The following is a 25,557-nucleotide window of genomic DNA, read 5'->3' as shown; positions in this document are numbered from 1 at the left end:
TGAACACACCACATTCCTTGACCTTTTTTATCCTTTTTTATCCTTTGCTCAATTTTACATGTATTTGACTAGGAAAGGAAGGGAATGGGAAAACCATGTTCTAATGTCCAAAGATTCCAGATGCCACTTGAACCTATATGACACATTGTAATGCCCACACGGATTTGTAACAATTAATAAGAAAAGAACACTTATTACATACTTTTCAATTACACTGTTAATGCCATCAGAATATATCACATGGTAAGATGCTAAAAAATTAATTTATCAGCACCTAATTTCTGTAAACTCCGTAAGCTATGATCAGTGTAGCGTTAGCCACAGCAGCTTAAAGAGTATTAGAGGTTTAAGTCTCAGATGCAACGTTTCAACTCTGTAAATTTCTTCTAGGCGTCTATTCCTTAAAGAAAGCTACTACTAGGACTTGGGACTTTTCAGCTTGGAAAAGAGACGACTAAGGGGCGATATGATCGAGGTCTATAAAACCATAACTGTTGTGGAGAAAGTAAATAAGGAAGTGTCATTTACTCCTTCTGATAACACAAGAACTAGGGGTCAACAAATGAAATTAATAGGCTGTAGGTTTAAAACAAACAAAAGGAAGTACTTTTTCACATAACACACAGTCAACCTGTGGAACTCCTTGCCAGAGGATGTTGTGAAGGCCAAGACTATAATAGGGTTCAAAAAAGAACTAGATAAATTCATGGAGGACAGGTCCATCAATGGTTATTAGTCAGGATGGGCAGGGATGGTATCCCTAGCCTCTGTTTGCCAGAAGCTGGGAATGGACGACAGGGGATGGATCACTTGATGAATACCTGTTCTGTTCATTCCCTCTGGGGAACCTGGCATTGGCCACTGCTGGAAGACAGAATGCTGGGCTAGATGGACCTTTGGTCTGACCCAGTATGGACATTCTTATGTTGGTGATCCTGCTTACTGCCTTTAATATTACTTTTCAAATCTCTTATTAAGCACTTTAAAAAACTTAATATGGTAACTTGGAGGGTTCACACAATGACCAAAGGTAGGACATTTAATGTTAAGGCTGACATAAGTCTATTTTTAATTCAGACATTGCACACACACATTGCAATAGCTAAAGATATAGCATTAGCTGTCCTTTAATGCTGAAGATGTTCTAACAGCCTGTAAAATCAAACCTAGCAAATCACGTAGAAAAATGCAATTCTTTCATGGAATTTGAGCCACCTGAAATAAAGTTTATGTTTGTCCTACAGTTTGGAATGTCTCCAACACAGCTGTTCCGATCTTTTGTAAAATAGCTTCTTTACCCTGATAAAGTTGTTCCAGTCTACTGTTTCACTTCATATTTAGGATGTACACAGTAGTACAAAAATGCATATTAAGTAGTTATTAAATGTAACAATGAATTTTAAAAACATTTTCTTATAAAAACAGCAACTCCCAGGCAGAGATTATGGCAAAAGTATATTCTCCCACAAGTGAGAAGAATGATATATGATGACAACCTAAACTGCAATGGATGTCAATGTACAGCTACAATATTTACACCATTCATTAAAAGTACCAGCCCCTTAAAAATCCTGATATTACTAACTTGACCTCCCCCAGCATGAAACAACTTCCAAAGTAATGCACTTTTGATCATAGACAAGTTAGAAGTTTCAGTGGAAAATGTTCAGTTTTGTGAATGTTTATCTGTTTAATGTTATGTGTTGTCTAACTCAATAGAAGCAAATTCATAAATATTTCGATCACAACAAAAACAAACAAATCAATTGACTAGAATGAAGTTTTATAGATACAGATCTGCCTTTAGTTAGTCAGTTTGTTTGTTTGTTTTTCCCCTTCAACTACTAAGGTCCCAACCCAGCACATGATCTACCAGCAGAGACTTCTACCCTGGTATTAATTCCAAGCCCATGTTAGATTTGAAAGGTGTTAGCTAACATGTCTACATTAGGTTGTTAACAAGGCAGTGTGCTGTAAACATGTTAAACTGGTCAAGTTAAAAGGTTTTAACTTGATCAGTTCATCACGTGTTAAAAGCACACTGTTTTATCTATACTAGACTGTTAACATGTCATAGCTAGCACATTAGCTAACCTCTTCCAAACCAGAGTTTAAAGGCCTAATGTCTTCATTAGGATTCCTTGCTGGTGTAAAAAAGTCCACACCAGAAGATCCTACTGTACGACTGAAGTATAAATTCCTCTGGCGAATATTAGAGATATTTGCAAATTATACACTACATGGGAAAAATCCTTCATTGATGCTTAGAAAAGTAGGCAAGCATGAACAGATATGGGAAGTCTTACTGAGATCTGCTTCTTTTTGCAGGGACCATGACTTGCCTTAGGGGAAAAGATTTACAAATAAAATTCCTCACAAAGAACAGTGAGACTATACATTTAACAGCATAAGTGATGAAGCATAAGTGAGGGGGCCTCAAATTGGCAGGTAATAGTTTGACATAAAATAAACAAACCAACCGACCAGTTTTAAACCATGCTTCAGACAAGATTTATCTCCTAGAAATGAAACAGACAACTGGAAGTGCAGCTGTGGCTATTATGCAGGCAGAAGAGTGCACCCACTTCCCCACTGCCCTCACAACAATCTGGCCATGGATGGAGCTTTGATTGTCTACATGTTTAGAAGCAATGACAGCTATTTTTTCCTCCCTTTTTCAACATAGATGTATGTCCTTATTTAAGCATGCTGTTGGCAAGCTTCACTTCACATATAGAGCACATGATAAGATACTGGGTGATGTTAAAGAATAGTTTTAATTTAGAACTACTAAGTGAAAAAACATTTTTAAAAGCTAAGATTTGTTGAGTGTGTTACTTTAAATGAACCAAACATACACTTTTCTGCTAAAAAATTAATTTTTCCATCCTCTTGTATTTAGAGCTGCACGTAATTACTTTGGTATGCATCACCTGTAACTATTATCCATTCTTTTTCACCACTGCTTTCACTGATTTCTTTCTGGCTGCCTGTGATTGTTAAAATACTATTATCTATAAATAAAACATTAACCACATAAACTTCTATCCTTTACATACATATTTATACTGCTTGTCACAAGCCACTTGCATTTAAACTTCAATTGCCTCACTCAGGGGTCTACTTTACAAAATTGGGTATAATAGTAGTTTGACTCACAGTAAAGCAAAAGACTTACAGTCTCTACTAAATTATGTATTTTAGAACTATATAGATGAAGTCTTACCTACACCTTCAGCACTCAGTTGTCTGCAGAACAATTAACTAAAACACAAGCAATTGAGCACATCCGCACTAGCCAACTCAAAAATGCTGTAAAGCTTGTCCTCGTATCCAAAGTAGAGTTGTCTTACCCTGATTCAGGAGAGGTAGCTGTCATCTTTGACAACTGTAAGATCTGACAGCTGCCTCAGCCAACGAGCCTCCCTTCTTTGTCCCCATGCCACATCCCCCACTTTCCCCCTCCCCCAGAAACATTCCCCCAAGCCATGTTTCTCCCCACCTCCATTACCATTACCAGAAATGCCTTTCTCCAACTCCATAGTTTCTCAGTCCCTCCCATCTTACCTCTCCGCTTCCTCACCATGCTCCCCCACTCCAGTAATTCCCTCAGCTTCATCTCGGCAGGTTCTCAGCCAAGCCACTAAAATTTCTCTCACTAAGGAAATTTGACAGCTAAGGGAAATGACAAAGATGACAGCTCTCAGTGTTGGCAGTGCACCAACTGTGCTAGTGTGTCGTATCCACAATGGCATTCTAACTGATTGAATTGCAGTCAATCAAGACTTTACCCCAATACAATACTGGGGTAAACTGCAATGGTTGTTGTTACCATGACAATCAACTGAACTACTTTTTTTAAAGTAGACACGTCATGGGATAGGGTAGAAATAGCATGAAATCCTCTAGAGGTAGACAAGGCTTAAATTAGTACTTGTAAATCAATTCTGCAGTCAAGTGTACACTTTTTGAATAATGGATGACATTTTAATTAAGGACATTTCTACTAAATGTTCCCTGTCCTTATAAAGATTTTAGGCTGATTCAAAACTTAATAACGTATTCCAATACATATGTGTGTAAAGGTTTTATTACGCTCGCACAAACATGTACATGTACAAATAGTAGTTACCTTTGGGAAACAATGGCTGATTTACAGAAAAGGAGTTTAATTGAATTATTTGGTACTGAGGAACACAGAAGAGTGAACCTGACAATACTGTCGCATCAGCTCACAATGACTTTTTTTTTTCTTTTTTTAAACACAATCTGAAAGGGATGTTACACTAAATCATAATGTGCACTGTATATGCTGTACTATATTCTAAAAAGCTCACAAACAAAATCCAAAGTTCACCAGATAGCTTTCATAAGAACAGCCATACTGGGTCAGACCAAAAGTCCAGCTAGCCCAGTATCCTGTCTTCCAGCAGTGGCCAAAAACCCCAGAAGGAATGAACAGGTGCCCCAGAGGGAATGAACAGGACAAGTAATCATCAAGTGATCCATCCCCTTTCGCTCATTCCCAGCTTCCAGCAAATAGGGGCTAGAGACACCATCCCTGTCCATCCTGGCTAATAGCCATTGATGGACCTCTCCTCCATGAACTGATCTAGTTCTTTTTTGAACCCTGTTATAGTCTTGGCCTTCACAATATCCCCTAGCAAAGAGTTCCACGGGTTGACTGTGCGTTGTGTGAAGAAATATTTCCTTTTGTTCGTTTTAAACCTGCTACCTATTAATTTCATTTGGTGACCCTAGTTCTTGTGTTATCAGGAGTAAATGACACTTCCTTATTTACTTTCTTCACACCAGTCATGATTTTATAGACCTCGATCATATCCCCCCTTAGTCCTCTCTTTTCTGTTGCTAATCCTTAAGCAAATGCTTCCTCTCACGTCTTCAACATTAGAGAAAGGTAGTGAGGAAATCATAAAAAAAGAAAGTTGAAAAAACTGACTGCGTCCAGTTTCCTAGTGGTCTGCAGCTTCAGAAAAATGTGAAGCTATCATAGTTTTAAAAAGTTAAGCTACTTTACTTTCACAGATTTGCAAAGAAAAAGTAATTTCCCCCCTCTACTTTTGAATATACAAATAATCTTGTTTGGGGTGGAATTTGTTAAAATTTAAGATCCAGGAGACCAGGTTCTCAAACTGTGGGTCAGGACTCCAAACTGGGTCACAAAGCCGTTTTAATGGGTTCACCAGGGCTGGCTTAGACTTGCTGGGGCTTGGGGCTAAAGCCAAAGCCTGAGCCCCACCGCCTTGGGACCAAAGCCTAAAACCTGGGTGGCAGGGCTCAAATTACAGGCCCCCCGTCTGGGGTTGAAGCCTTTGGGTTTTGCCCCCAACCCCCGCCAGGGGTAGTGAGGCTCGGGCTTTAACTTTGCCATACCCCGCATGGGGCAGCGGGGCTTGGTTGGGTTCAGGCTTCGGTCCCCCCTCCTGGGGTCATGCAGGAATTTTTGTTGTCAGAAGGGGGTCATGGTGTAATGAAGTTTGAGAACCCCTGCAGTAGAGCAAAGGAACTAACTTAGGGTATGTCTAGGCTACAGAGACTATACCAGCTTACACCAACAAAAGGAGTTTTTCTGTCAGTGTAGGATATCACTTCCCTGAACAAAGTTAGTTACAGCAATAAGAAAAGGATGCATCCGATGAAGTGAGCTGTAGCTCACGAAAGCTTATGCTCTAATAAATTTGTTAGTCGTTAAGGTGCCACAAGTACTCCTTTTCTTTTTGTGAATACAGACTAACACAGCTGCTACTCTGAAACCTGTCAGTTACAGCAATGGAAGCCCTCTTCCAGTGACACAGTCGTGTCTACAATGGGGGTTTTGTCAGCATAGCTACAGTAGTCAGAGGTGTGAAAAATCCACAAGGACATAAGCACCTTCCATTGATCTAGCTGCTTTTATACTACAGAGTTATGCCAGCTTAGCTATATGAATACAGCTAAACTAGTACAGTCTGTGTAGTACAGACATATCTGTAGGCACAAAAATTACAGCTATGTCTACACTATAGCTTATGTTGACAGAATTTACGTAACTCAGGAAATGAACAACACTTTTCCCCCTCTCCCCTCAAGTGACAATTTACACAGACAATCACCAGTGTGGAAAGCACTACACCGGCAGGAAAACTTCTCCTGCAGACATAGCTTCTGCCACTCGTGGAGGTGTTTTTATTATTCCGACGGGAGAGCTCTCTCCCATCAGCATAGAGTGTCTTCACCAGACATGATGCAGCTGCGCCACTGCAGCACTGTACATATAGATAGGACCTAGGATTTACAAAAAAAATAAAATCTAAACATTGCATGCACACACTACATATTAATGACAGGTTTCAGAGTAGCAGCCGTATTAGTCTGTATTTGCAAAAAGAAAAGGAGTACTTGTGGCACCTCAGAGACTAACAAATTTATTTGAGCATAAGCTTTCGTGAGCTACAGCTAGCTCACAAAAACTTATGCTCAAACAAATTTGTTAGTCTCTAAGGTGCCACAAGTACTCCTTTTCTTTTTACATATTAATGGTGGCAAAGAGTACAGAAAAAAAAAGTCCATGGAATTTCTGTCTTGATTAGTAAAATCTTTCCCTGCCAGTATTTCCTTTCCCATTTCACCTCAATTATTTCAAATTGTACTTTGTTTTTGTTGGTATTTTTTATAACAAACTTTGCATTATCTATTTGCTCCATAGTTGCTACCAGTAATTCCTATAGCCTAGCTGTACTTTAAAGTATGATTTCATGTTTTAACATTTTTGACACTCTAGGTTTTGGTTTGGTAGGTTTGTTGTTTTGGTAGACTACATTTATATCAAGACCAAGACCACTTTAAAAAAGTTAAAGTGTCATCCATTTTGTTTAAATGGTAGCTATAAAGAACATCTATGTAACACTATTATAGTGGCCTAATTACTGCAAAAGCCCAAATTAGATTATTATAAATTCAGTAACTAAAATTCCCATGTTTATTCAACATTATAGTTCATAATTTAAATGTACATGTGTCACAAAATCCAGCATTATTAGGTTCCCACAACTATTTTAACGAGGTCACCTAGCATGCTACTAATGCATATGTTGTTAACTTGTGTCTAGTATATGCAATACTGACTGATATTACCACAACTAAAGAATAATATAGTTTTGGATTTTCTGACATCGCTGCATTTAATTTCTCAACCTTATTACTTTGGTGTATGTGCAATAGCTACTTTTATTTAGAAAACTAAATTTCACAACATTTGAATGCACCATGTGCACTGAATGTTCTCATACGTATACAGAGTCACACACTGAAACAAGCACAGTTTATTTCAACTAAACTCATGCAGTGGGTCTCCATCATAATCTTTACAACTCTAATTTGCAAATAATTAAAAGTTACTTCAGTACTCCCTATACTAAGTACTGTACAGGGAATACAATGGTTATCAGACGATTGACAATATTGGAATGGGTTGTAATGGCAACCACGTAATCTGAAACTTGGCTTGTCTGAAGACAGATCTACTCCACAGGTAAACTAATAAAAGTATTTTAATCTTCCTATATAAAAACAAACGGAAGAATCTGGATCATGCAAAGTGTTTGTACAATGTCCCACATACTCCATACCAACCCAGAAAAGGGGTTCATTCCCCTCCCCATGACAAGTAGAAATAATCAGGAAAAAAAACCACCTTTGTCACTCTCTTTACAAAAGGGGCTTGCCAGTTGACATCACTCTATTGTAATCTTTTGAGTAGTAAAAGATCAAATACATACACCACCTGGATAACAAAACTACGACCACAGAAATTGGGAGCAATGTCTTGTCCAATCCAAAAGCAAAAAGTTAACAGGCAAGCTACTTTTCAATATCTTACACTAGGCCAGATAAGCAAAACTTCAAAAGTAGTCCTGGAAATTCAAAACAGATGAAACTATATTTCCATACAGGAGCCTGCAAAAACACACACGCTATTCTGTGTAGCCTCGCAAACATTCAAGATTTCCCCGCAAAAAAAGTTAACTTATTTAAAGCTAATTTTGACTCAAAGCACCTTCGGAAATGGTTTCTAAATATTCCAATTTTAAAATTTTTATTTAAGATATTCATTTTAACAACAAAAATTCAGCCTAAGAAACAATTCTATACTATGTATGTTGCCTTTCATGGAAAACAACTCAAAACGTTACCTCATATTTCATATCCTAGACTCATAGGTAAATAGGTTTTAAGTTTTTAAAAATCCTACCCAAGTGGATTAAGGCTAAATGAGTCCCAGATACAACAATCACAAGCCAGCCCAGAATCAGACATGTCAACAACTTCCTCCCATCCCGCATCCCAGCCCCTGGTTCCAGAGCACATTAATTCTTACTCTCTTCTCTCCCCCAGTTCCATGGTTCTCCCAAGAAATTAGGCAACTAGCATACCCCACAACATAGCCTGGTGGCACTACACAAATGCTTGTTACTCTGCTTCACTCTTACCACCCTGCCTTGGTCTGTTGCTAAATGCTGCATGAGTTTTGTTTCTTCTAAAAGTGGACAATTTAAGTGACTCAAATTTTTTTGTGTGTGTATTCTCTCCTAAAACTCCTAAGTAAAAACAAATTAAGAGCTAAAAAAATGCATTAGTCGGGGGATGAGGGGGAGTCGCATCTGAAATATAAATATCTTGTGAAAACCTAATTTTGATTCCCAATCCAGTTACAAGCTGTTCAACTACAACATTTGCAGAGCTGAGCTGAGCTGAAAGAACAAATATTGGATTCTATCATGTGCTGTATTGCCAACATCCATTTACATATGGATACAAACAATATCAAGACTTGCAAATGGTCTAATAGAACAAAATGGCATATTAAGTTAGTCATGAAACAATAACCTGTGTATAACTTACTGCGAACTGATTTGCCTGAAAAGAGTCTCACCCACCTTTGAAAGAAAAAAAAATATTGTCCATATTCTTTGTTTTTTTATGCCATCTTGCAAGGCAACAATTCAGACTTTATTACTTAATAGGTCACCCAGCTTCCAGATAAGTTCTTCATAGCTAGTAACTGGATATAAGAAGAAACTATGCCAATGCTAAAAGAACATTTTTCCTGTACAACATCTCATGACAAACAAAAATATTTAGAGATGCCATTTACATACATTTGATTTAATTCAGCAACATTAGGGAAAGATTATATCTAGGTTAAAATAGGTTTCAGAGTAGCAGCCGTGTTAGACTGTATTCGCAAAAAGAAAAAGGAGGACTTGTGGCACCTTAGAGACTAACACATTTACTTGAGCATAAGCTTTGAAGTGAGCTGTAGCTCACAAAAGCTTATGCTCAAATAAATGTGTTAGTCTCTAAGGTGCCACAAGTCCTCCTTTTCTTTATGTTAAAATAGGTTCTCTCTTTTCAAAAATATTGCAAAGTGAAATTTTGATACATAAGGAGCATCTCAATGTACCCAACATAAAATTTCAAGAAAAAGATCATGCTACCATGATGTATATCTTTACAGCCAACAAGCAACTCTGAAAATCACAACCTTGAATTATTTAACTATAGCACTCCTTTCAGCAATACCAGCATACCTATATAAGGATGTCTACCCATTTATTCTTAAAGCATGGTAGTCAGAGTTAGGTACAATATATGCACTGCTCTGTCATGTTCTCATTGTCAGCACTGCATCTTTTACCTCAGGCTCCATCATGGTTTCCTCTAAGCACCAATTATATGAAACTGACATAATATCTTAGTTAAGAAATGATGATTAGCTCCATTAGATGTCCCAGGCAACAAAAGAATTTATTACAGCATGATACAAGTACAGGAATACTTCATAGATAAATCTAATGTAATTTTTAAGTTTGAAATGGTCCCATCCAATGTCTTCAATCCATTCAAGACAGCCTGCTACTACTAAAGAGTTTTTGCCTAGATGAACAATTAGTGGTCACATTTCAAACCTACACATTAGATTAAAGTATAAGTCAGGAAATTGTACTACAACATCAACGCCAACCTCAGTATCTCATATTTCTGGGTGTTCTGAACAGATCTTCACACAACAAGACAAACTATGGAAGCAGTAACTGTGATAATAGGCTTTTCTATCAGAAACATGTAGATCCAATTTTCAGATTATGGCATTGCTCTAGACAAACCAGATAAATTTAGTGAATGAACTGGCATTTATAGATATCTAGAAGAGAGAATTATCAGCAATGCTGAATGTAATACCCATTTTTCTGCAGTTGAGTTTTCCAGGTATAAACAAGCATTTGGTCAGGAACATTTTTTAATTCTACACACACACACACACACACACACACACACACACACACACACACACACACACACACACACACACACACACACACACTTTTTTCCATTCTATTTATGCACTCCTAAACAGAGTTCTAGAGTCCATCATGAGGAAAGAGAGGTTTACTGGGCAAAACAGATATTTTACGGCACATTTCAAATAGGGGATCTTTCTAAAGAAAAAAGAAAATTAAGTTATATTCTTTACTTGGCAAAGACCGACTCCAGACCATTAGTCATATTAGTACTTTTTTTCCATAGTCTCGTTGGAATTGTCTCAGGTTTTCTCAATTAGCATGTTTTGTTTTGTTACAACAATTTTGGCAGTGGCCTTCTCTATGGATAATATGTTATCAGTATGGATTACAACTTCCACAGCCTCCTACTGATACCTGACTATATCTAGTTGAGCTAGCATTTCCTGTTTGCAGTTCAAGTATTACTCAGCCTCATTAGCATTTAAAACTCCAAGGAAAAACTTTAAGCTGGGAGGGGGGTTATGCCAATATTGGAAAAATCATTCTAGATTATTGCAAAGCTGCAGATGAAGTAATTGAAAACAAAGTGAGTAACTGCCTTCCCAGATGTCAGTCAACACAAGAATTTTTTTTCTGATTGTTAGAATCACTTCCTGATTCATTTGCTGCATGGATATCATAGTGTTTGCTAGCAGGAAAAAAACACCATCACCGCAAATGTCTCTCCTGGTTCTCACAGGTGAGCTGTGTCTCATTGGAAAATTACCTTCACACAAAATGGCTCCACAAAAGGTAAAAAGAAAAGGAGTACTTGTGGCACCTTAGAGACTAACAAATTTATTAGAGCATAAGCTTTCGCGAGCTACAGCTCACTTCATCGAATGCATCCGATGAAGTGAGCTGTAGCTCACAAAAGCTTATGCTCTAACAAATTTGTTAGTCTCTAAGGTGCCACAAGTACTCCTTTTCTTTTTGCGAATACAGACTAACATGGCTGCTACTCTGAAACCTGTCATTACAAAAGGTAATGTCTGCAAACATAGCAAAACTCCTCTTGAAAGCTGTTTAATGAAAGCTTTTGAATCACTCAACTATCTGCTGAGTTTCCATACTTTACTAAACTAGCTCTAAGCTTTTATAGCTTGGATTTGCATTAACACCCAATGCAAAACAGCATCCTGGTTCCCATCAGCATCTGGACACAAAAGGAGAGTTTATCCTATACTTGTTTATAGGATTCTGAACTTACAGCCTCAATTGTTTGTTCTACTATACTATCCAACATATTTTTTCCTAAACAAATTATATGTACTGTACTCTTGCTCAGCATACAAAACTCTTTCACAAAAATATTAAAAGGTTATCAGTTGATTTTGGAAACATCTTCATGGCTGGAGCATTTAATATCAATGATATACCTCACTTTGAAACACAGATTTCAGGCCCACATATTATCCACTTAAAACAATATCAATTACATATACTCATGTTTTCAATAGTTACCTTAGTATTTGCTTTAACCAATTCAGATACAAGTACAGGCCAGGGACCAATTGCATTGCCTGACTGTCCTTATCTTTAATACAGTTTCAAGCTACAGTCTCATCTTTATATGAACAAGCAGACCACTTGGTAAGCCATAAGGGAGAGTGTTAAGCTTTATGATTTTTTTTTCCAACTTGAATAAAATGAACACTTTAAAACTCATTTCACTTTGAGGCTTCAAAATTGGACTGGTCTTCAGTTTTATAGCTTATTTGTATACACATAATTTGTATAGAAATATATGTTGACATCCTAGCGCCAGCAGTTCAGATGCACCAGTGAGAGGACATTATGTTATGCAATGAGCTGGAAGCCATATACATCCTCTTCCATGAACTACACAAGAATACAAAGTGATAGTTGCCACTATTCAAAGCTATGTACTTAAAATGTTAATGCTAGTAAATTAAGCTACCAAGTTTTTAAGCTTTTTAGAGTTTGCACGTTTTCTGTGCATTACATTTACACCACTTTAAGTTTGGACTTCCCTCCAACAGCAATCCCTTACCATCACCTTTTAAGAAATTAAATGGATTTCTCCCACACACCTTAGGAAATGGACCCCCAAGTAAGGATGCTATATTCTCATGGATAGGACATTGGACTGGTATTAAGGAGACCTCAGTTTAGTTCCCAACTCCACCACTGGCCTGCTCAGTCACTTTAGGCCAATCTCTTCAAAGCCCCATGCCTCAGTTTCCCCATCTGTAAAATGGGGATGACGACAATGACCTCCTTCCTTTGAAAAGTGCTATGGGATGTACAGATGAAAAGCACTATTTAAGATCTAGGTATTAACATTAGTAGCTGTAGTAAGCTACTTCTAAAACACTAGTCTCCCTCCCACACATACAAGCAAACTGTCAAAATCACTTAAGAAGGTTTCATAACAGATCTTCTCCAGCACTAGTTGGTTCCTCACCCTTTTGGGAGGGATGCTCCAGATACTATTGGAGCTATAAGCATATATAATGTCTCCTGACCACCATCAAGTGTTCCCAATCCCTTTATGTCTTCACCTCCTATTGTGGGAGCATGCTGGCAGCAAAACCAGATCCAACTCCCGTGAGCAGCACAAGTAGTTACTCATTTGCTCTCCTAAGGGGCTCCCTGGCAGCATCCACCCCTCATCACTGGCCCAGGTGTAGTGGGGTGCTCTGCAGTGGCTGCTTCAGCTTCTCTACATCCATCCTGGGGAAGCTTTACAGGCACTAGCATTTTCTCTTCTTTTCTGATACCAAGCCTCTGAGCCACAGCCCCTTTCTTTGTAGGGGAATCCCACCAGCTGGCAGCAGGACTCCCTAGCAACACAGAAGCACTCCTGTGGAGGACAGCTCCTTGTGCATGTGCACATTCTAAGGATGTACAGGAGTCTTCCAAAAACATATTTAGGATTGAAATAAGGAATACACACAACTTTCACTAAGGATAAAGATTTATAAGACAGAATTTTTTAACATATGTAAGTTTGAGTTGACACTGATCCTTTAAAGACAAGGACATCTACAAACTGCTCTGTCTTAAGCAAGTTAAGTTGTAGTCCTTGGACTGTTGGCAAGTTGACAACACAGACCTCAGCTAAATAAATTTTAGATGTCCCTGGCTAAGGCACTTTTAAACATTTCACTGCTTTAACAACTTTTTTTCACTTTCACCAACCTTTCTTTGGTTGTTTGGTACCAGTCTTTGGTTAAGTTACTGCAGGTACCTGTTTATTCTTTGCAAAAATGTACTGGACCCTGAACAGTAAAGTGATTTACTTATGGCTATTTGGTCTGTTGGAGATTCCTTACGGCTAAACCAGCTAAGTTAAGCTTATTTCAGAATCTACCTGTAGTTGAGGGAGATGACATTTGTCAAGGACACTCCAATTATGCTGCAGTGGTGCCCACATAAACAAGGATATAATCTGTGTATACGAACAACAGTAGCAGTACAAGTCTGAATGAGATAGTATGGAAAACACTGAAGCATGATGCTTTGACAATTCATGAGTGGTGAAGTATAACAGCGCACTGACTGCACTAAATCATCAGCGTACCAGCCAAATAAACTAAAACCTTTGGATGTAAACAAAACCTAACAGGCACTGTTAATTACAAACATTAATTCAATTTCAAAACAAAACCTTTACCAGCCAGCTAACAGGAAATTCAATACCTTTACAAAACTGTCCATTGCTTATAACTTATTTCACTAGCTACATTCAGTACCAAGATAAATCAAGTCCCAGTTGACTAACTATTCAGTGATAAATCTGAATGGTAAATTGCAGGATTACTTCTACAAATATCTCATCTACATGCATAAGTAATACCAATTTCCTTCAAAATCATATGCATTACTTTTTTCATCAATTAATTAGAGCCATGATGTGTTTAGGAAGAGAGATTCATTATATAAAAATTAGTTTGGTTTTATTACAGTTCTCAGGTTACACAGATACCAAACTTACATTTTTCATATCTAAATAAACTTAGGTGATTTCATATAAACAAACTTAAATTATAAATGCATTCTTATATTTTAAAACACTATTTGCTTACATGCTAAATCTTAAATTCTGGATGCATTTCACCTGGAAGAGACGATAACATCAAATGCCAAAAGCAGAGCAAGGACCTCTGAATTATCTCAAAAAGAAAAGGAGTACTTGTGGCACCTTAGAGACTAACATTTACTTGAGCATAAGCTTTCGTGAGCTACAGCTCTCTTCCTCAGATTTAGTATGTGCAAAACAGAAACTAATTTGCAAATACATAATTTAAACTTAACTAATTGCTCAGTGCATAAGAATATACCAAGTTCTATGCTGGATAATCCTGTGCACCACACTATGGCGATCTTAACCATTTTTAATTAAAAATTCCACAGTTTATCTTGAAGTAAATACAGAGATCACAATTCTGCAACTGAAGCCACACTGGGAGACCCTTCCATCTGCATGGATCCATTTGGAGGATCAGGCCTAAGTTAATACCAGTGAAACATTTGGCCATCATTCTACTGTAGTCACAGTCAACTGCTATTTCAACAACATTTCCTTTTTCTTGCTGTCACTGTTAATGCTGACATACTTCACTATTTATTCTGCACCTTTTTATTTAATCAAAATGAAAAATTTACGAAGTACTAACATAACAAAAGCGAGTCTCTTTTTGCAATCTGTTTGCAAACAGAACAGACAAAACAGACACCTAACAAAATGCATACAGTAGCAAAACGTTTGCACCAAATGATCTTACATAGTAGCCAAAATTAACACAGCCTACAGTAAACTATATTCCAAAATATAGATATAGATATATCTCAAGTAAAAAAATAATAATAATTGGATACATCTTTACAGTGGACTTCTTTCTAGTTTTTATCATCTTAAACTTAAATCACGTTACACTGAATAGTGGCAAAAGCATCTTTCCTAGGGATACAGCAATTCAGGGTCTTTATAAAAATGCATCATCTTTTGACTTTGAAAAATTAGTATTTCATTAAATTTACAGTTTGGAGATCTAGAAATTCAAAGTTTCCTCTTAAACAGTAAAAATGCAGGTTATAATATTAACTCAGCCCCTTAAGGTTTATCTAGTTTAAACCACATTTTGTCTTCTTAAGAAGATGATTTTGTAATGAATACATTTGTCTGGATAGTTTATCAATCACCTATCTTTTAAAAAGAATAAAGTCTTGTTTTTCAAAGACTTCTACTGTAAAACACTTTGGAGCTGCAGTATGTACCAGCATACAAAGACAATCACAGCTTTAAAGGATACAGTACTTTTATTTAAGTAAAATGAAATTATAGGAAAGCTGCTAAGGCAGATGTCCCTTAAATGACACCAAGAAGTTATGTTAAACAAATTCAGTAAGAAGTTTCATGGGGTCTCGCCACAATTATATGCTTGTGACTTCATATCTGTGATACAGGAAGTGTGCTGCAATATGACTGCTCTGTAAAAAAAACAAAACCCAGACATACTTTGTGTTTCTAACATCTTCCAGTCAGTAGTAAATTTGTTGATTTAAAATCAGTATATCATAAAAATGGAAAATAAACTCTGGTTTTCTTTCAGTGACCCTGGAAAGAAGGGCTAAAGGAATTAAATAGGCTAAAGTTTGAGTGGTCACAAATTCTATTTTAAGAGATTACGTTCCAAAAACAAGATCTACTGAAATAACTGGCTGGGGAGAAGACAGGACATTCAGAGGTACACTAAGCTAGAAATATCCATTTATGATGAAAGTGCAAAGTACACGGATCACTATCTTAGGTGGTCGGTAACATGTAACCGTAGAGCAAATGTAGCCTGCTCAACTAAAATCTTGGCAGGTGTCTAAAGAAAATATTAAGTTTCACATTTCCCATTTGAAACTCTTAAGTCTAAAAGTATATTCTATTATTCAATTGTTATCTAAAATTAATATTTTATTTTAATGCTGTGCAGTTCACCTCTAAGGAAAACAAATGCCATTTCATTCTTGTAGTATAATGTTTTTAAGATATGTATAAATATGTTCCATTTGTCTCAAAATAATGGTGTCATCCAAAAACTGACTTGGCTTACAGCATGGCCTAATGGTATTAGGTTGTTGCCCCACAAAAACAAGTGAAACCAACTTTCTACAATAGATATGAATCACTAAAAGCAATTTGTAAGTAAGTAGCTTTCTTGTATTCAGGCCCAAATGACAAAAATGAGTTATGATTTGGCAAATAATGAAAAGGAAAAATTAGCTGAGTTTATTTTCTGTACTCACCAGACAACACCAAAGGCTCCATATCCAATAGGTCTGTCCGGCTCAATATCCAGTTGCTGTTGTGGATGATGTGAGTGCTGATGATGGTGCGCTTTAACTGCAGCAGCTGCTGCAGCCTGTACCTGAGCAGGGGCCGCTGCAGCTGGTCCAGGGGCCTGACCCGGTGCCGGTGATGGGAAATATGGCTGTTGCTGCCCTGGGTTTAACATTGCCGCAGCTGCGGCCGCAGCTGCTGCGGCCGCAGCTGCTGAAGAGGCATGCTGCTGTACGGGATGTACTGCAGCCGCAGAGCCTGGATGCAAGTGATGTTGAGGGGGGTGGTGGTGGTGATGGAGGTGAGGAGGGGGGAGGTGAGGAAGGTGGTGATGATGGTGGTGGTGGTGACCTGCTGCAGCTGCAGACGTACCGCCATTGTAAGCCGCCATCATTTTTGCGTTGGCTGTTGTGCCGCAAAGAGACATTCAAAAAAAATGCCCTTTGACTGGATAACAACTGGGTCAAGCTGTCATTTGGCCATAAAAAATGAAATTTGCTACACTTTAAAATAAGTCAGGTTTCATCATACACGGCCCACCTTTAAAAGCATTGAGCTCAACTAGCTTCACATCTCCATCAAGCCAAACAATCTGATGAATCTTTTCACGTACACGTGAGCCTGTGCGCCCCAAACCCCCCTTTCCCCCCCAAGAGTTCTGCCGTGGTTGGCTACTAAAACTCCATCCTTGGGTTGTTGGGGCTTTTTGCGCCAGTCTTTCGAAATAAAATGATCACTCCCCCTCCCCCCCAGAAAAAGGATTTGAAGTCACCCCCCTGGAATAGTCTGAGAGTATTGACAAGCCTACCCCTTCCATTCCCACATCCTCTACGTCAAAACCTTCCAAGAGACTCCCCCAGGCCGTCTACATCACTCCCCTCTTTTATACCCCCACCCCCTGAAATAGACTAAAAACTTGGGAGGCTCGTAACTTTCCCTGGAAAGACAGAGAAGCGCGCTGCGCACTCGCACAGAGCAGCCAGAGAAGGGATGAGAATCAGAAGGGGGAGGGAAAGAAGGAGATAAAATAAATGGGGGGGGGGGATCAAGATGTGAGACAAGAGGAGGGATGGAAGAAGGGAGAGGGAAAGTGACAAACGAAGGAGTGGGGAAGGGAATGAGAGGAGAATAAAGGGGGGGGAAGAGAAAACGAGGGAGAAGGAGGGAGAGAGGCGGCAGGAGCCCCAGCCCCCTCTGTGGCTGTCTCCCCGGGGCCCTGACAGCCTGACCCAGTGCGGGGGGGGGGAGTGGGTGGGGGGGAGCCCGGAGGCTGCAGCCCCCCCCTCAGGCAGGAAGGGGAAGAAGCAGGAGCCGGGATGGGGGGAGGGGAGAGGGTCTCCCGCAGAGTGTGTGCGGGAAGGAGGGGGGGGGGGTCTCAGGCCCCCGCCGCAAGGCGCCGCTCCGCCCCCCGGCAGCTGCCTCCTCCTCCTCCTCCTCCTCAGCCGCCCGACCCGCCGCCGCCGCCGCCGCCGCTCCTGCCGCCGAGACTCACCTCCTCACGGAGCCCCTGAGCGGAGCGCACAGCGAGCGAGCGGCGGGCACGCGCACCCGGCCTCCCCTCCCCACCACCCATGCGGGGCGCGTGCCCGACACCCGCCCGCAGCCAATCGGACCCGGCCCACCAGGCTCCGCGAGAGCCGCCCCTAGCCAATCACCGTGCAAAGCGGAGCTCAGCCAGCCCGTAGGCTTCGGCGGCTGCAGAGACTCCGAGACTCAGTCCCGCCCGCCTGGCCCTGCTATCCAATCGCCACGCGTCTTCCCGCCCAGAGCCGGTGAGACCCCGCGAGATTCCCTCACCTCACACAACCCTCACCTCGAATGGCCGCACCTTTTTCACCTTACTGGCCAATCACATAGCTCTGTTTCTCCCAACTGACCAATCGGCTCTCCCCACAGCTAAAACCCACCCCAAAAAAGGTCACCGGGCCAATAGAGCTTGAAGGCGGGAACTCATGGTGATTGACAGCCCTTCTCGCGAGTGACGGATGCTGATGGAGCCGTCGTTCTTCAAATCGTAACGGGGAGGTTCCCTGTGACGGACCAGGAAGCGGCTTGTACCACTTTCCGCGGAGGCCAGGCGACCAGTCAGAGGCAGGGATGGACGCGATGAGCAGGAGAAGCAGCCAATCCGGGAGGAGCGGGGGAGGGCGGGGTGAGGTAAGGACGCTACTGGCAAGAGAAGAGGGGCAAGTGGGGTCGCTTTCGTAGCTGGGGCGGCATGGAGGGAGGGGCCTAAGGAACTTCCGTGAAGCCTGAGATGACCGAGGGCTGGTGGTAGCCGCTGCTGGCCAGGCTGCGCGGGGGTGGGGGCATGAAGGGGGGCAGGCCGCGGGCGCAGGGCTCCGTGTTACCCCAAGCCCCGCCCCGCCCCGCCGGCCTGTCAGCCCCGCCGCTGGTTGCTTGGCAGGCCGGCCGCAGCGTGGCCCTCCTTGCCTGAGGGTGGCCGGCGTTAGTGCATCGCCTTAGGGCAGCATCGGGCTTTATCCGCCCCGCCCCAACCTGTAGAATCAACGATCTAGGCCAGGGGAGCCTTAAACCGCCTCTAACACCCCCCCCCCCAACAAAATAAACTGCCAAAAAAAGAACCGTTGGCCCAGCCCAACGGCTAGAAATACGTTTGTGGGGTTGTTGTTTTTTAAAGGGGGGGGGGGTTGGTTTTAAATGGCTCCCTGCTTGAGGGGCAGTAACCTGCTGGGGTGTGAAAACCAGAAAGTGAAACTGACTCCAACCAAAGGGAGACCGGAGCGGGGGGGAGATCCCTGCAGTGTCAGACATAACCTCATCTCTTGGACCTGGGTGTCGTGACCCAGCTCGGAAGCGGAGCCAGGTATGGCAAATAAAGAGCCTTGTTTCTAAAACCCCAGCGACCCCCGCCTCCCCCCAAAACAAGGGTAGTCTTCTCTCACTTCTCAACAGACTTGATCCACTTGCCCGGGAGGCCGTAGCTGTGTCTATGGAAGCAGCTCTCCTGTTCACACAGTGCTGTCTACACAGGGCCTTAAGTCGGTATAACTATGTCACTCAGGGGATGTGGATTTTTAAGTGGATTTTTAGGTAGATTGATATATGTCTGAAGTGTAGGCCTGGGTTTAGTAACAGACATTGTAGTGAAATCTTATGTTACTAAGGTTTTAATACTTTTACAACATCTGCTACTGAATATTTACTAGCATACTCAGCAGTTCTATCCAAAGTTAAAATAAAGGTCACTCTCCAAAATAAATAAGCCAAGTATATTTTTGTACATCACATCCTTGATTGATTTATTTTTAAGGTGGTGGTTTCTGTAGTGAATAAAGTCCAATAATTCAAAATGATTCTCCCAAATTGTATAAGGAAATGCAACGTGTATGAGCCAAAAGAGGCAGACACAAAATAAGGACACATTCCATATATGCATGAATAAATTTGAAAATACTGCTCAAATCTGAGAGGCAGCTTTAATTTTCTACAACTCGTTGTCCTTAGACTTTAACCCAATTATTGTTATGGGAAATGCATAAAAATTTACTAAATGGTGAGAGAGAGTTTTTTAAAATATATTTTAATTAGACAGGCAGGGTGGCAATTCAGTGTCAGAGGAAGAATGACTGACAGAGTGAATTTGCAGGTGTCACCCTCAAGTGTGAGCAAGTTGACAGCCCTGCTTACTCCTCCCCAGCTGACACTGGGATCTTATCTACATAGGGAAATTGACCGACAGAACTATAGTGGTATAATTATACTGCCGGTCAAATTCCCTGTGGAGACAAGCCCTTTCTCTTATTATTCAAACTTCCGTTCCTATGTTAAAAAGGCAACAGCCAAATCATTGTGCTGTTTTTATAATAGTGCAGAAGAAGCTAAAATCGCTTCATGTGTAATTCCATCACAGAACCAGGAAGACCTTGTAGTATGTACTTTCTTGAAAGCTTCAAAATAGTTATATTAGCTGAATTCTGATAAGAATAGGCTGTAAATACCTTTAGCATCTTGTTTGACACATTGGTAGAAGGTATGAAGAATTTTTGGTAAAACTAGGTATATCAATTACATTTTACAAACGTTGGCAGCGAAAATTTGTATGTAGAGTATTGTCCATTTTTGCAAACATTCCACCAACATTTGGTGGAATTTTTCTTAGTGTTATGATACACTAATGAGCAAACCTCATTATTGTACATCAAAAGAGAGACGATTTAAGATCAGGTGTTGTTTGCATTTTGGGCGGGGAGGAGGAAACACAGCAGATTAGGACTAAGGTCCAAATTGTGTCTTTTGATGCCTGCTCACATCTCTCATTGAAGTCAGTGGGAGCCATGAATGTGGTTCAGAATACAGAGCTTCACCCCTAAGTATCTTGCACTGGGATGCTAAATAGGGAAGCAGGCAAACACCATCCTCAGGATAAATGCAGGAATCTAAGGCATAGAAACAACCAACAGGGCAAACAGCGTGTGCACCAATTTGAGTTTAGCACACATAGATCACCCTTGGATTACCTGCAAGAAGTTAAAACAAAAAACGAACAAACAAAACCCACAAAAATGGTGCAGCGTGATCTTGTTAAAACACTCTTTGCCCTTCCATAATGCCAACACTTTTTGAAGATTGCATGAAAGAAATATTATTAAAGGGGAAAAATCCCATTTGGACCTAACCTCCCTAGTGTAATTCTCTGATCAAGAGCAAACGGCAAACAAGATGTGATATTTTGGTGGTTGTTCCCAGGCAAGCACCTACATATTATAATCACAAGTGCTTTGCAGATGCCTAAAATAGACCTCTCTGTATGGAAATTCAGGCTCTACCCCTGCAAACACTTGTGTAATTTAATGTACATAAGTAGTGCCATTGAAGTCAATGCACCTACATAAATGTTTTCAGAACTGGGCCACAGTTAGAGTGGATGGGTCACATATGTCCCAGAACAGTGGGTCAATGAAGTTACAGCAAGGATGAATTTGCATCAGTGTATTTACTAAATATGTTGCAAACCTCACAGATTGGAAGTCACAAATGCTGGAGTGGGTGGAGAGGCTGGAGAGAAAGAACAAGAGCTCATTTTTCTTACTCTTGCTATGGATCTGTAAATGAATTATAAACTGGCTTGCTGCTGATTAGAAAGAGCAAAAATTGTCCCAACATAATCTGGAACTCCTGTAATGTACTTATTTATTGTCTTTCAAAGTTGATAGTGTATTTGAAAGTTGTGTGTGAAGATGTTAAGCTGTTTCCACTGGCAGAGCCTAGCTCCTTCAGGTACTGTGTTACTGAGGAGATTTGAATCAGCTCCACTCATTCCTATCAGTGCTACCCAACACAGCTGTTACCACTTTCTCACATACACAGTGTGTATGATAAATCCATTGTTTCATGTTCTCTGTGTATGTATATCAATCTCCCCTCTGTTTTTTCCACCAAATGCATCCGATGAAGTGAGCTGTAGCTCACGAAAGCTTATGCTCTAATAAATTTGTTAGTCTCTAAGGTGCCACAAGTACTCCTTTTCTTTTTGCGAATACAGACTAACATGGCTGCTACTCTGAAACACTTTCTCAGAAGCACACAGGTTGCCAAATAACCTCAGGGAAGGACCATATGATATTCATACAGATTATCTTTTGTACTTTCTTGAGCCATCAGTAGCATATTGGGGGCTGCATTCCTTTCAGCATCTTCTCCGGGACCCAGGATGAATTAGATGCTGCAGTTTCCCACTGTAAATTACTTGTGGCGTATGTCCAGTATCCTGTGCATGATATCTGTGTTTTGCTTGTTGTGTACAGAAACAGCAAAAAGGTCTTTTAGATTTTAAAAAAGATATAAGTATTAGGAATAGTCCTGTTTCAAGCTATTCTCTGATAAAGAGGTGCTTTGCCCTAGTTTGTATACATCCTTTGTTTGTGCTACCTGTAGCCAAATCATTAGTCTGTTACACTTCAGTTGATCACTCCGGTGTGGTATTCTGTACCTGTGTTGAAAATAAACCTGTTCCTTGGATTTGAAAGCGTAGTTAGTAGCGGTTTTTGTTTGCTACAGCAAGCAATGTTTGTCTGCTTTGCGTTGTTTGTAAAGTAAGCTGTGGTCCTGAAATATCCTTACAGGTGCACAATGTATTTCTAATTATTAAAAATACTTCTATTGTATCTGTCATTCAAAGGTCTTAATTTGTGTTCCACATTTTATTATGATTTATTCATTATTCTAACAGACTTGCAAACTCTCCACTGCATTTGTTTGTACCTCGTATTTTTACTTACTTTGGTCCTGATTCTGCAAACCACCTAAGTAGTTGTTACTTTACACATGTGAGTAATCCTGTTGAAATCATGTGAACAAAGTTACATAGGTGCTGAAGCTTTGGCAAGACTGGGGCTTTTAATGGTAATGGAAGAGTGTACATACCATGAGGTGAATATGGACCTCTAGGTTAAGCAAGTGCCCCCTGTAGGGGATGGCAGGGGTTATGGTCCAACCAGAAAAATATTACTTATTAACTTCTGATCCTAATCCTGTTTAATTTTAAAATCAGGGCTTTAACATATCTTTGCCTCAGTTTAATGTATATAAACCTAAGCCAGGTGGGTATTTTTTTTAAAGTGACCACTAATTATGGATGTCCAATTTTGAAATAAATAAGGCCTGATTTTTAGAGGTGCTGAGCATTAATAGCTATCATTGACTACAACTGCTACTAAGCACTTCTGCAAATTAGGCCCAGCATACCTCAAGATGGGGCTCCAGAATTAGTAGTCACATCTGGATAATTTGGTTACTAATGAATATATTGTATTAAGATTGTGTGTGTACATACACATGTACATATTATAAATTGTCTTACAAATGGAGTTTGACTTCAGAATTCTGAATCATGCTTTCTGGATTAACTATAAAAATCAGTAAATGAGTTATAATTAGGAATTCCTGTGAAACATTGCATTTGTTTTTCATAATAGTTGCACCAATATGTTGCTCTTACAAAGCAACAGCACTGGAAATAATTATGGAAACACCAGCTAGAGCAAGGGAAGATTTTGTTGGACTCGGCATCATAATATAATAAGACACTGATCTAAATCTCATTACAAAAGTATTATCTGGCAAGAAAAGACTAACCTCACACATTCTAGAGTGGTATAGCCCAGTGGTTCTCAATCGGGGTACGTGTCCCCTCGTGTTACTCACACATCTTCCAAGGGGTACATCAACTCATGTAGGTATTGGCCTAGTTTTACAACAGGCTACATAAAAAGCATTAGCGAAGTGAGTACAAACTAAAATTTCATAGACACAATGACTTGTTTATACTGCTCTATAGACGATACACTGAAATGTAAGTACAATATTTATATTCCAATTGATTTATTTTATAATTATATGGTAAAAATGAGAACGTAAGCAATTTTTCAGTAATATTGTGCTGTGACACTTTTGTATTTTTGTGTCTGATTTTGTAAGCAAGTAGTTTTAAAATGAGGTGAAACAAATAACACTCTTGAAAGGGGTATAGTAGTCTGGGAAAGTTGAGAACCGCTAGTCTAACCAACATCCTGGTTAGAGATGAACACTTCTGCATTATTGGTGAAATTTAGAAATACAGTACATGGGTCATCAAAAGCAAAAAGAACACTAATAAATGTGACGGAGCAGTGGTGTGTGATACAGGATCACATAGCAAATGTTGACAGTGTAGTTTGTCATTTATATGTGATCCCAAGCCCAAGCCCAGTTAATAGGAGACTTTCCACTGATTTCATTGGGTTTTAAAACTGGTCCTTAGTGAATGGTGTTACTTTTTATTTTATTTACGTATAATACTTGGTCTAAAATGTACTATGGAAAATACTGTATGTCAACATCTGGAAAAAATTGTTCCTTTTAAAAAAAAGAAAACTAATCATCAGAACTAATAGCAATTATCATTACTGCACTATAAAGCCGCGGATCATGCCTTCCCTTATGAACTTAATCTTGCAAAGCCCTCTGTAGTGTATACCAAAAGCTGTTGTACCCCAATGCATCTTCATTCTAAGTCTGCTCATGGGCACACACAAGCTTCAACTATAGGTGTATTCATCTGCATTGGGAGTGTGCTCCAGTCAATAGGATACAGGTGTGGGAGGTGGGAAAGCTGGGTTCCAGTTCTGGCTCTGTCACCACTGACTCGGTGTGTGACCTTGGCCAAAACACTACAAATCACTTTGCCCCAATTTCCCCATCTGTAGAATGGAGATAAAGATGTTTAATGGTACCCGATCATTGTGTGCATTGAGTTGAATGACCAAAAAGCACCATTGAACTGTTATCTGTTACTATTACGAAAAGTAGTGTGTCTCACGTGCCCTTACTGTTTGTTTGTTTGTTTGTTTGTTTAACTGAGATTGATGAGTAAGAACTGGCCCTCAATCAAGTGGAGGGCTGATGAGAGAGAGAGTGTTTGAAGGGATGCAGGTATCCACACCCAGTTCTGGCAGATGACCGCATGGACGGAGCCATATATCTGGCTGGCATGCAGGGTCTGCAAACCCCCTCTTCGGGTTCCCCATGTTGTAGTCTCCTGTGCAGCCGAACCTTACCAGTTCTACTGCTTTTTTGGCGTCCCACACACACTCAGAGAAGGGAACAAGGTTCCCCTTCCTGCTTTCACTTGATCGTCTTTTTTGCAGAATACCACACCTGCTCTGAAAGCTGTAAGAAAAAAAAAAGTAAGTATGTTGTAGTATAAACCAAAAGAACTATCACCAGGAAAGTCTGCTGCTGTATATTTAAAAAGACCATGAGCACATGAGAGGAATGAATTCTTTTTTAAAAATTGAGGGACAGCCCTTGCAAGATACCATTTAAACAGTCAGTTTCTTTTTTTAAAAATGGGCAGAAACAGAGATCAAGTGACATTGAAATGTGTAAAACTTTTCTACTGAACCATTTAAGGGA

At 40.0% G+C, this 25,557-nt stretch overlaps 2 protein-coding genes across 5 annotated transcripts in view; one reads left to right on the top strand and one right to left on the bottom strand.

Moving 5' to 3' along the window:
- NLK (nemo like kinase) overlaps nucleotides 1-18,076 on the bottom strand; it is a 113,197-nt gene extending 95,121 nt beyond the window's left edge. For 2 of the 3 annotated variants that reach the window (XM_038375576.2, XM_038375575.2), the window contains exon 1: nucleotides 16,608-18,076. In XM_038375576.2, coding sequence (XP_038231504.1) covers nucleotides 16,608-17,068 — 461 coding nt within the window. In that variant the 5' untranslated portion in view covers nucleotides 17,069-18,076. Of the gene's footprint in view, nucleotides 1-3,567; nucleotides 3,771-16,607 lie in introns of those variants that run through there. The other variant, XM_043499362.1, reaches the window with a different exon arrangement.
- Nucleotides 18,077-18,729: 653 nt separating this feature from the next.
- Nucleotides 18,730-25,557, top strand: part of LYRM9 (LYR motif containing 9) — a 77,616-nt gene continuing 70,788 nt past the window's right edge. Inside the window, exon 1 of one of the 2 annotated variants that reach the window (XM_038375583.2) lies at nucleotides 18,730-18,798. The gene's annotated coding sequence lies outside the window, so the exon portion shown is untranslated. Of the gene's footprint in view, nucleotides 18,799-18,839; nucleotides 19,469-25,557 lie in introns of those variants that run through there. The other variant, XM_038375578.2, reaches the window with a different exon arrangement.

Source organism: Dermochelys coriacea, chromosome 17 (assembly GCF_009764565.3).
Source record: "Dermochelys coriacea isolate rDerCor1 chromosome 17, rDerCor1.pri.v4, whole genome shotgun sequence".
NCBI lineage: Eukaryota > Metazoa > Chordata > Testudines > Dermochelyidae > Dermochelys > Dermochelys coriacea.
This window is presented reverse-complemented; position numbering and strand designations above follow the sequence as displayed.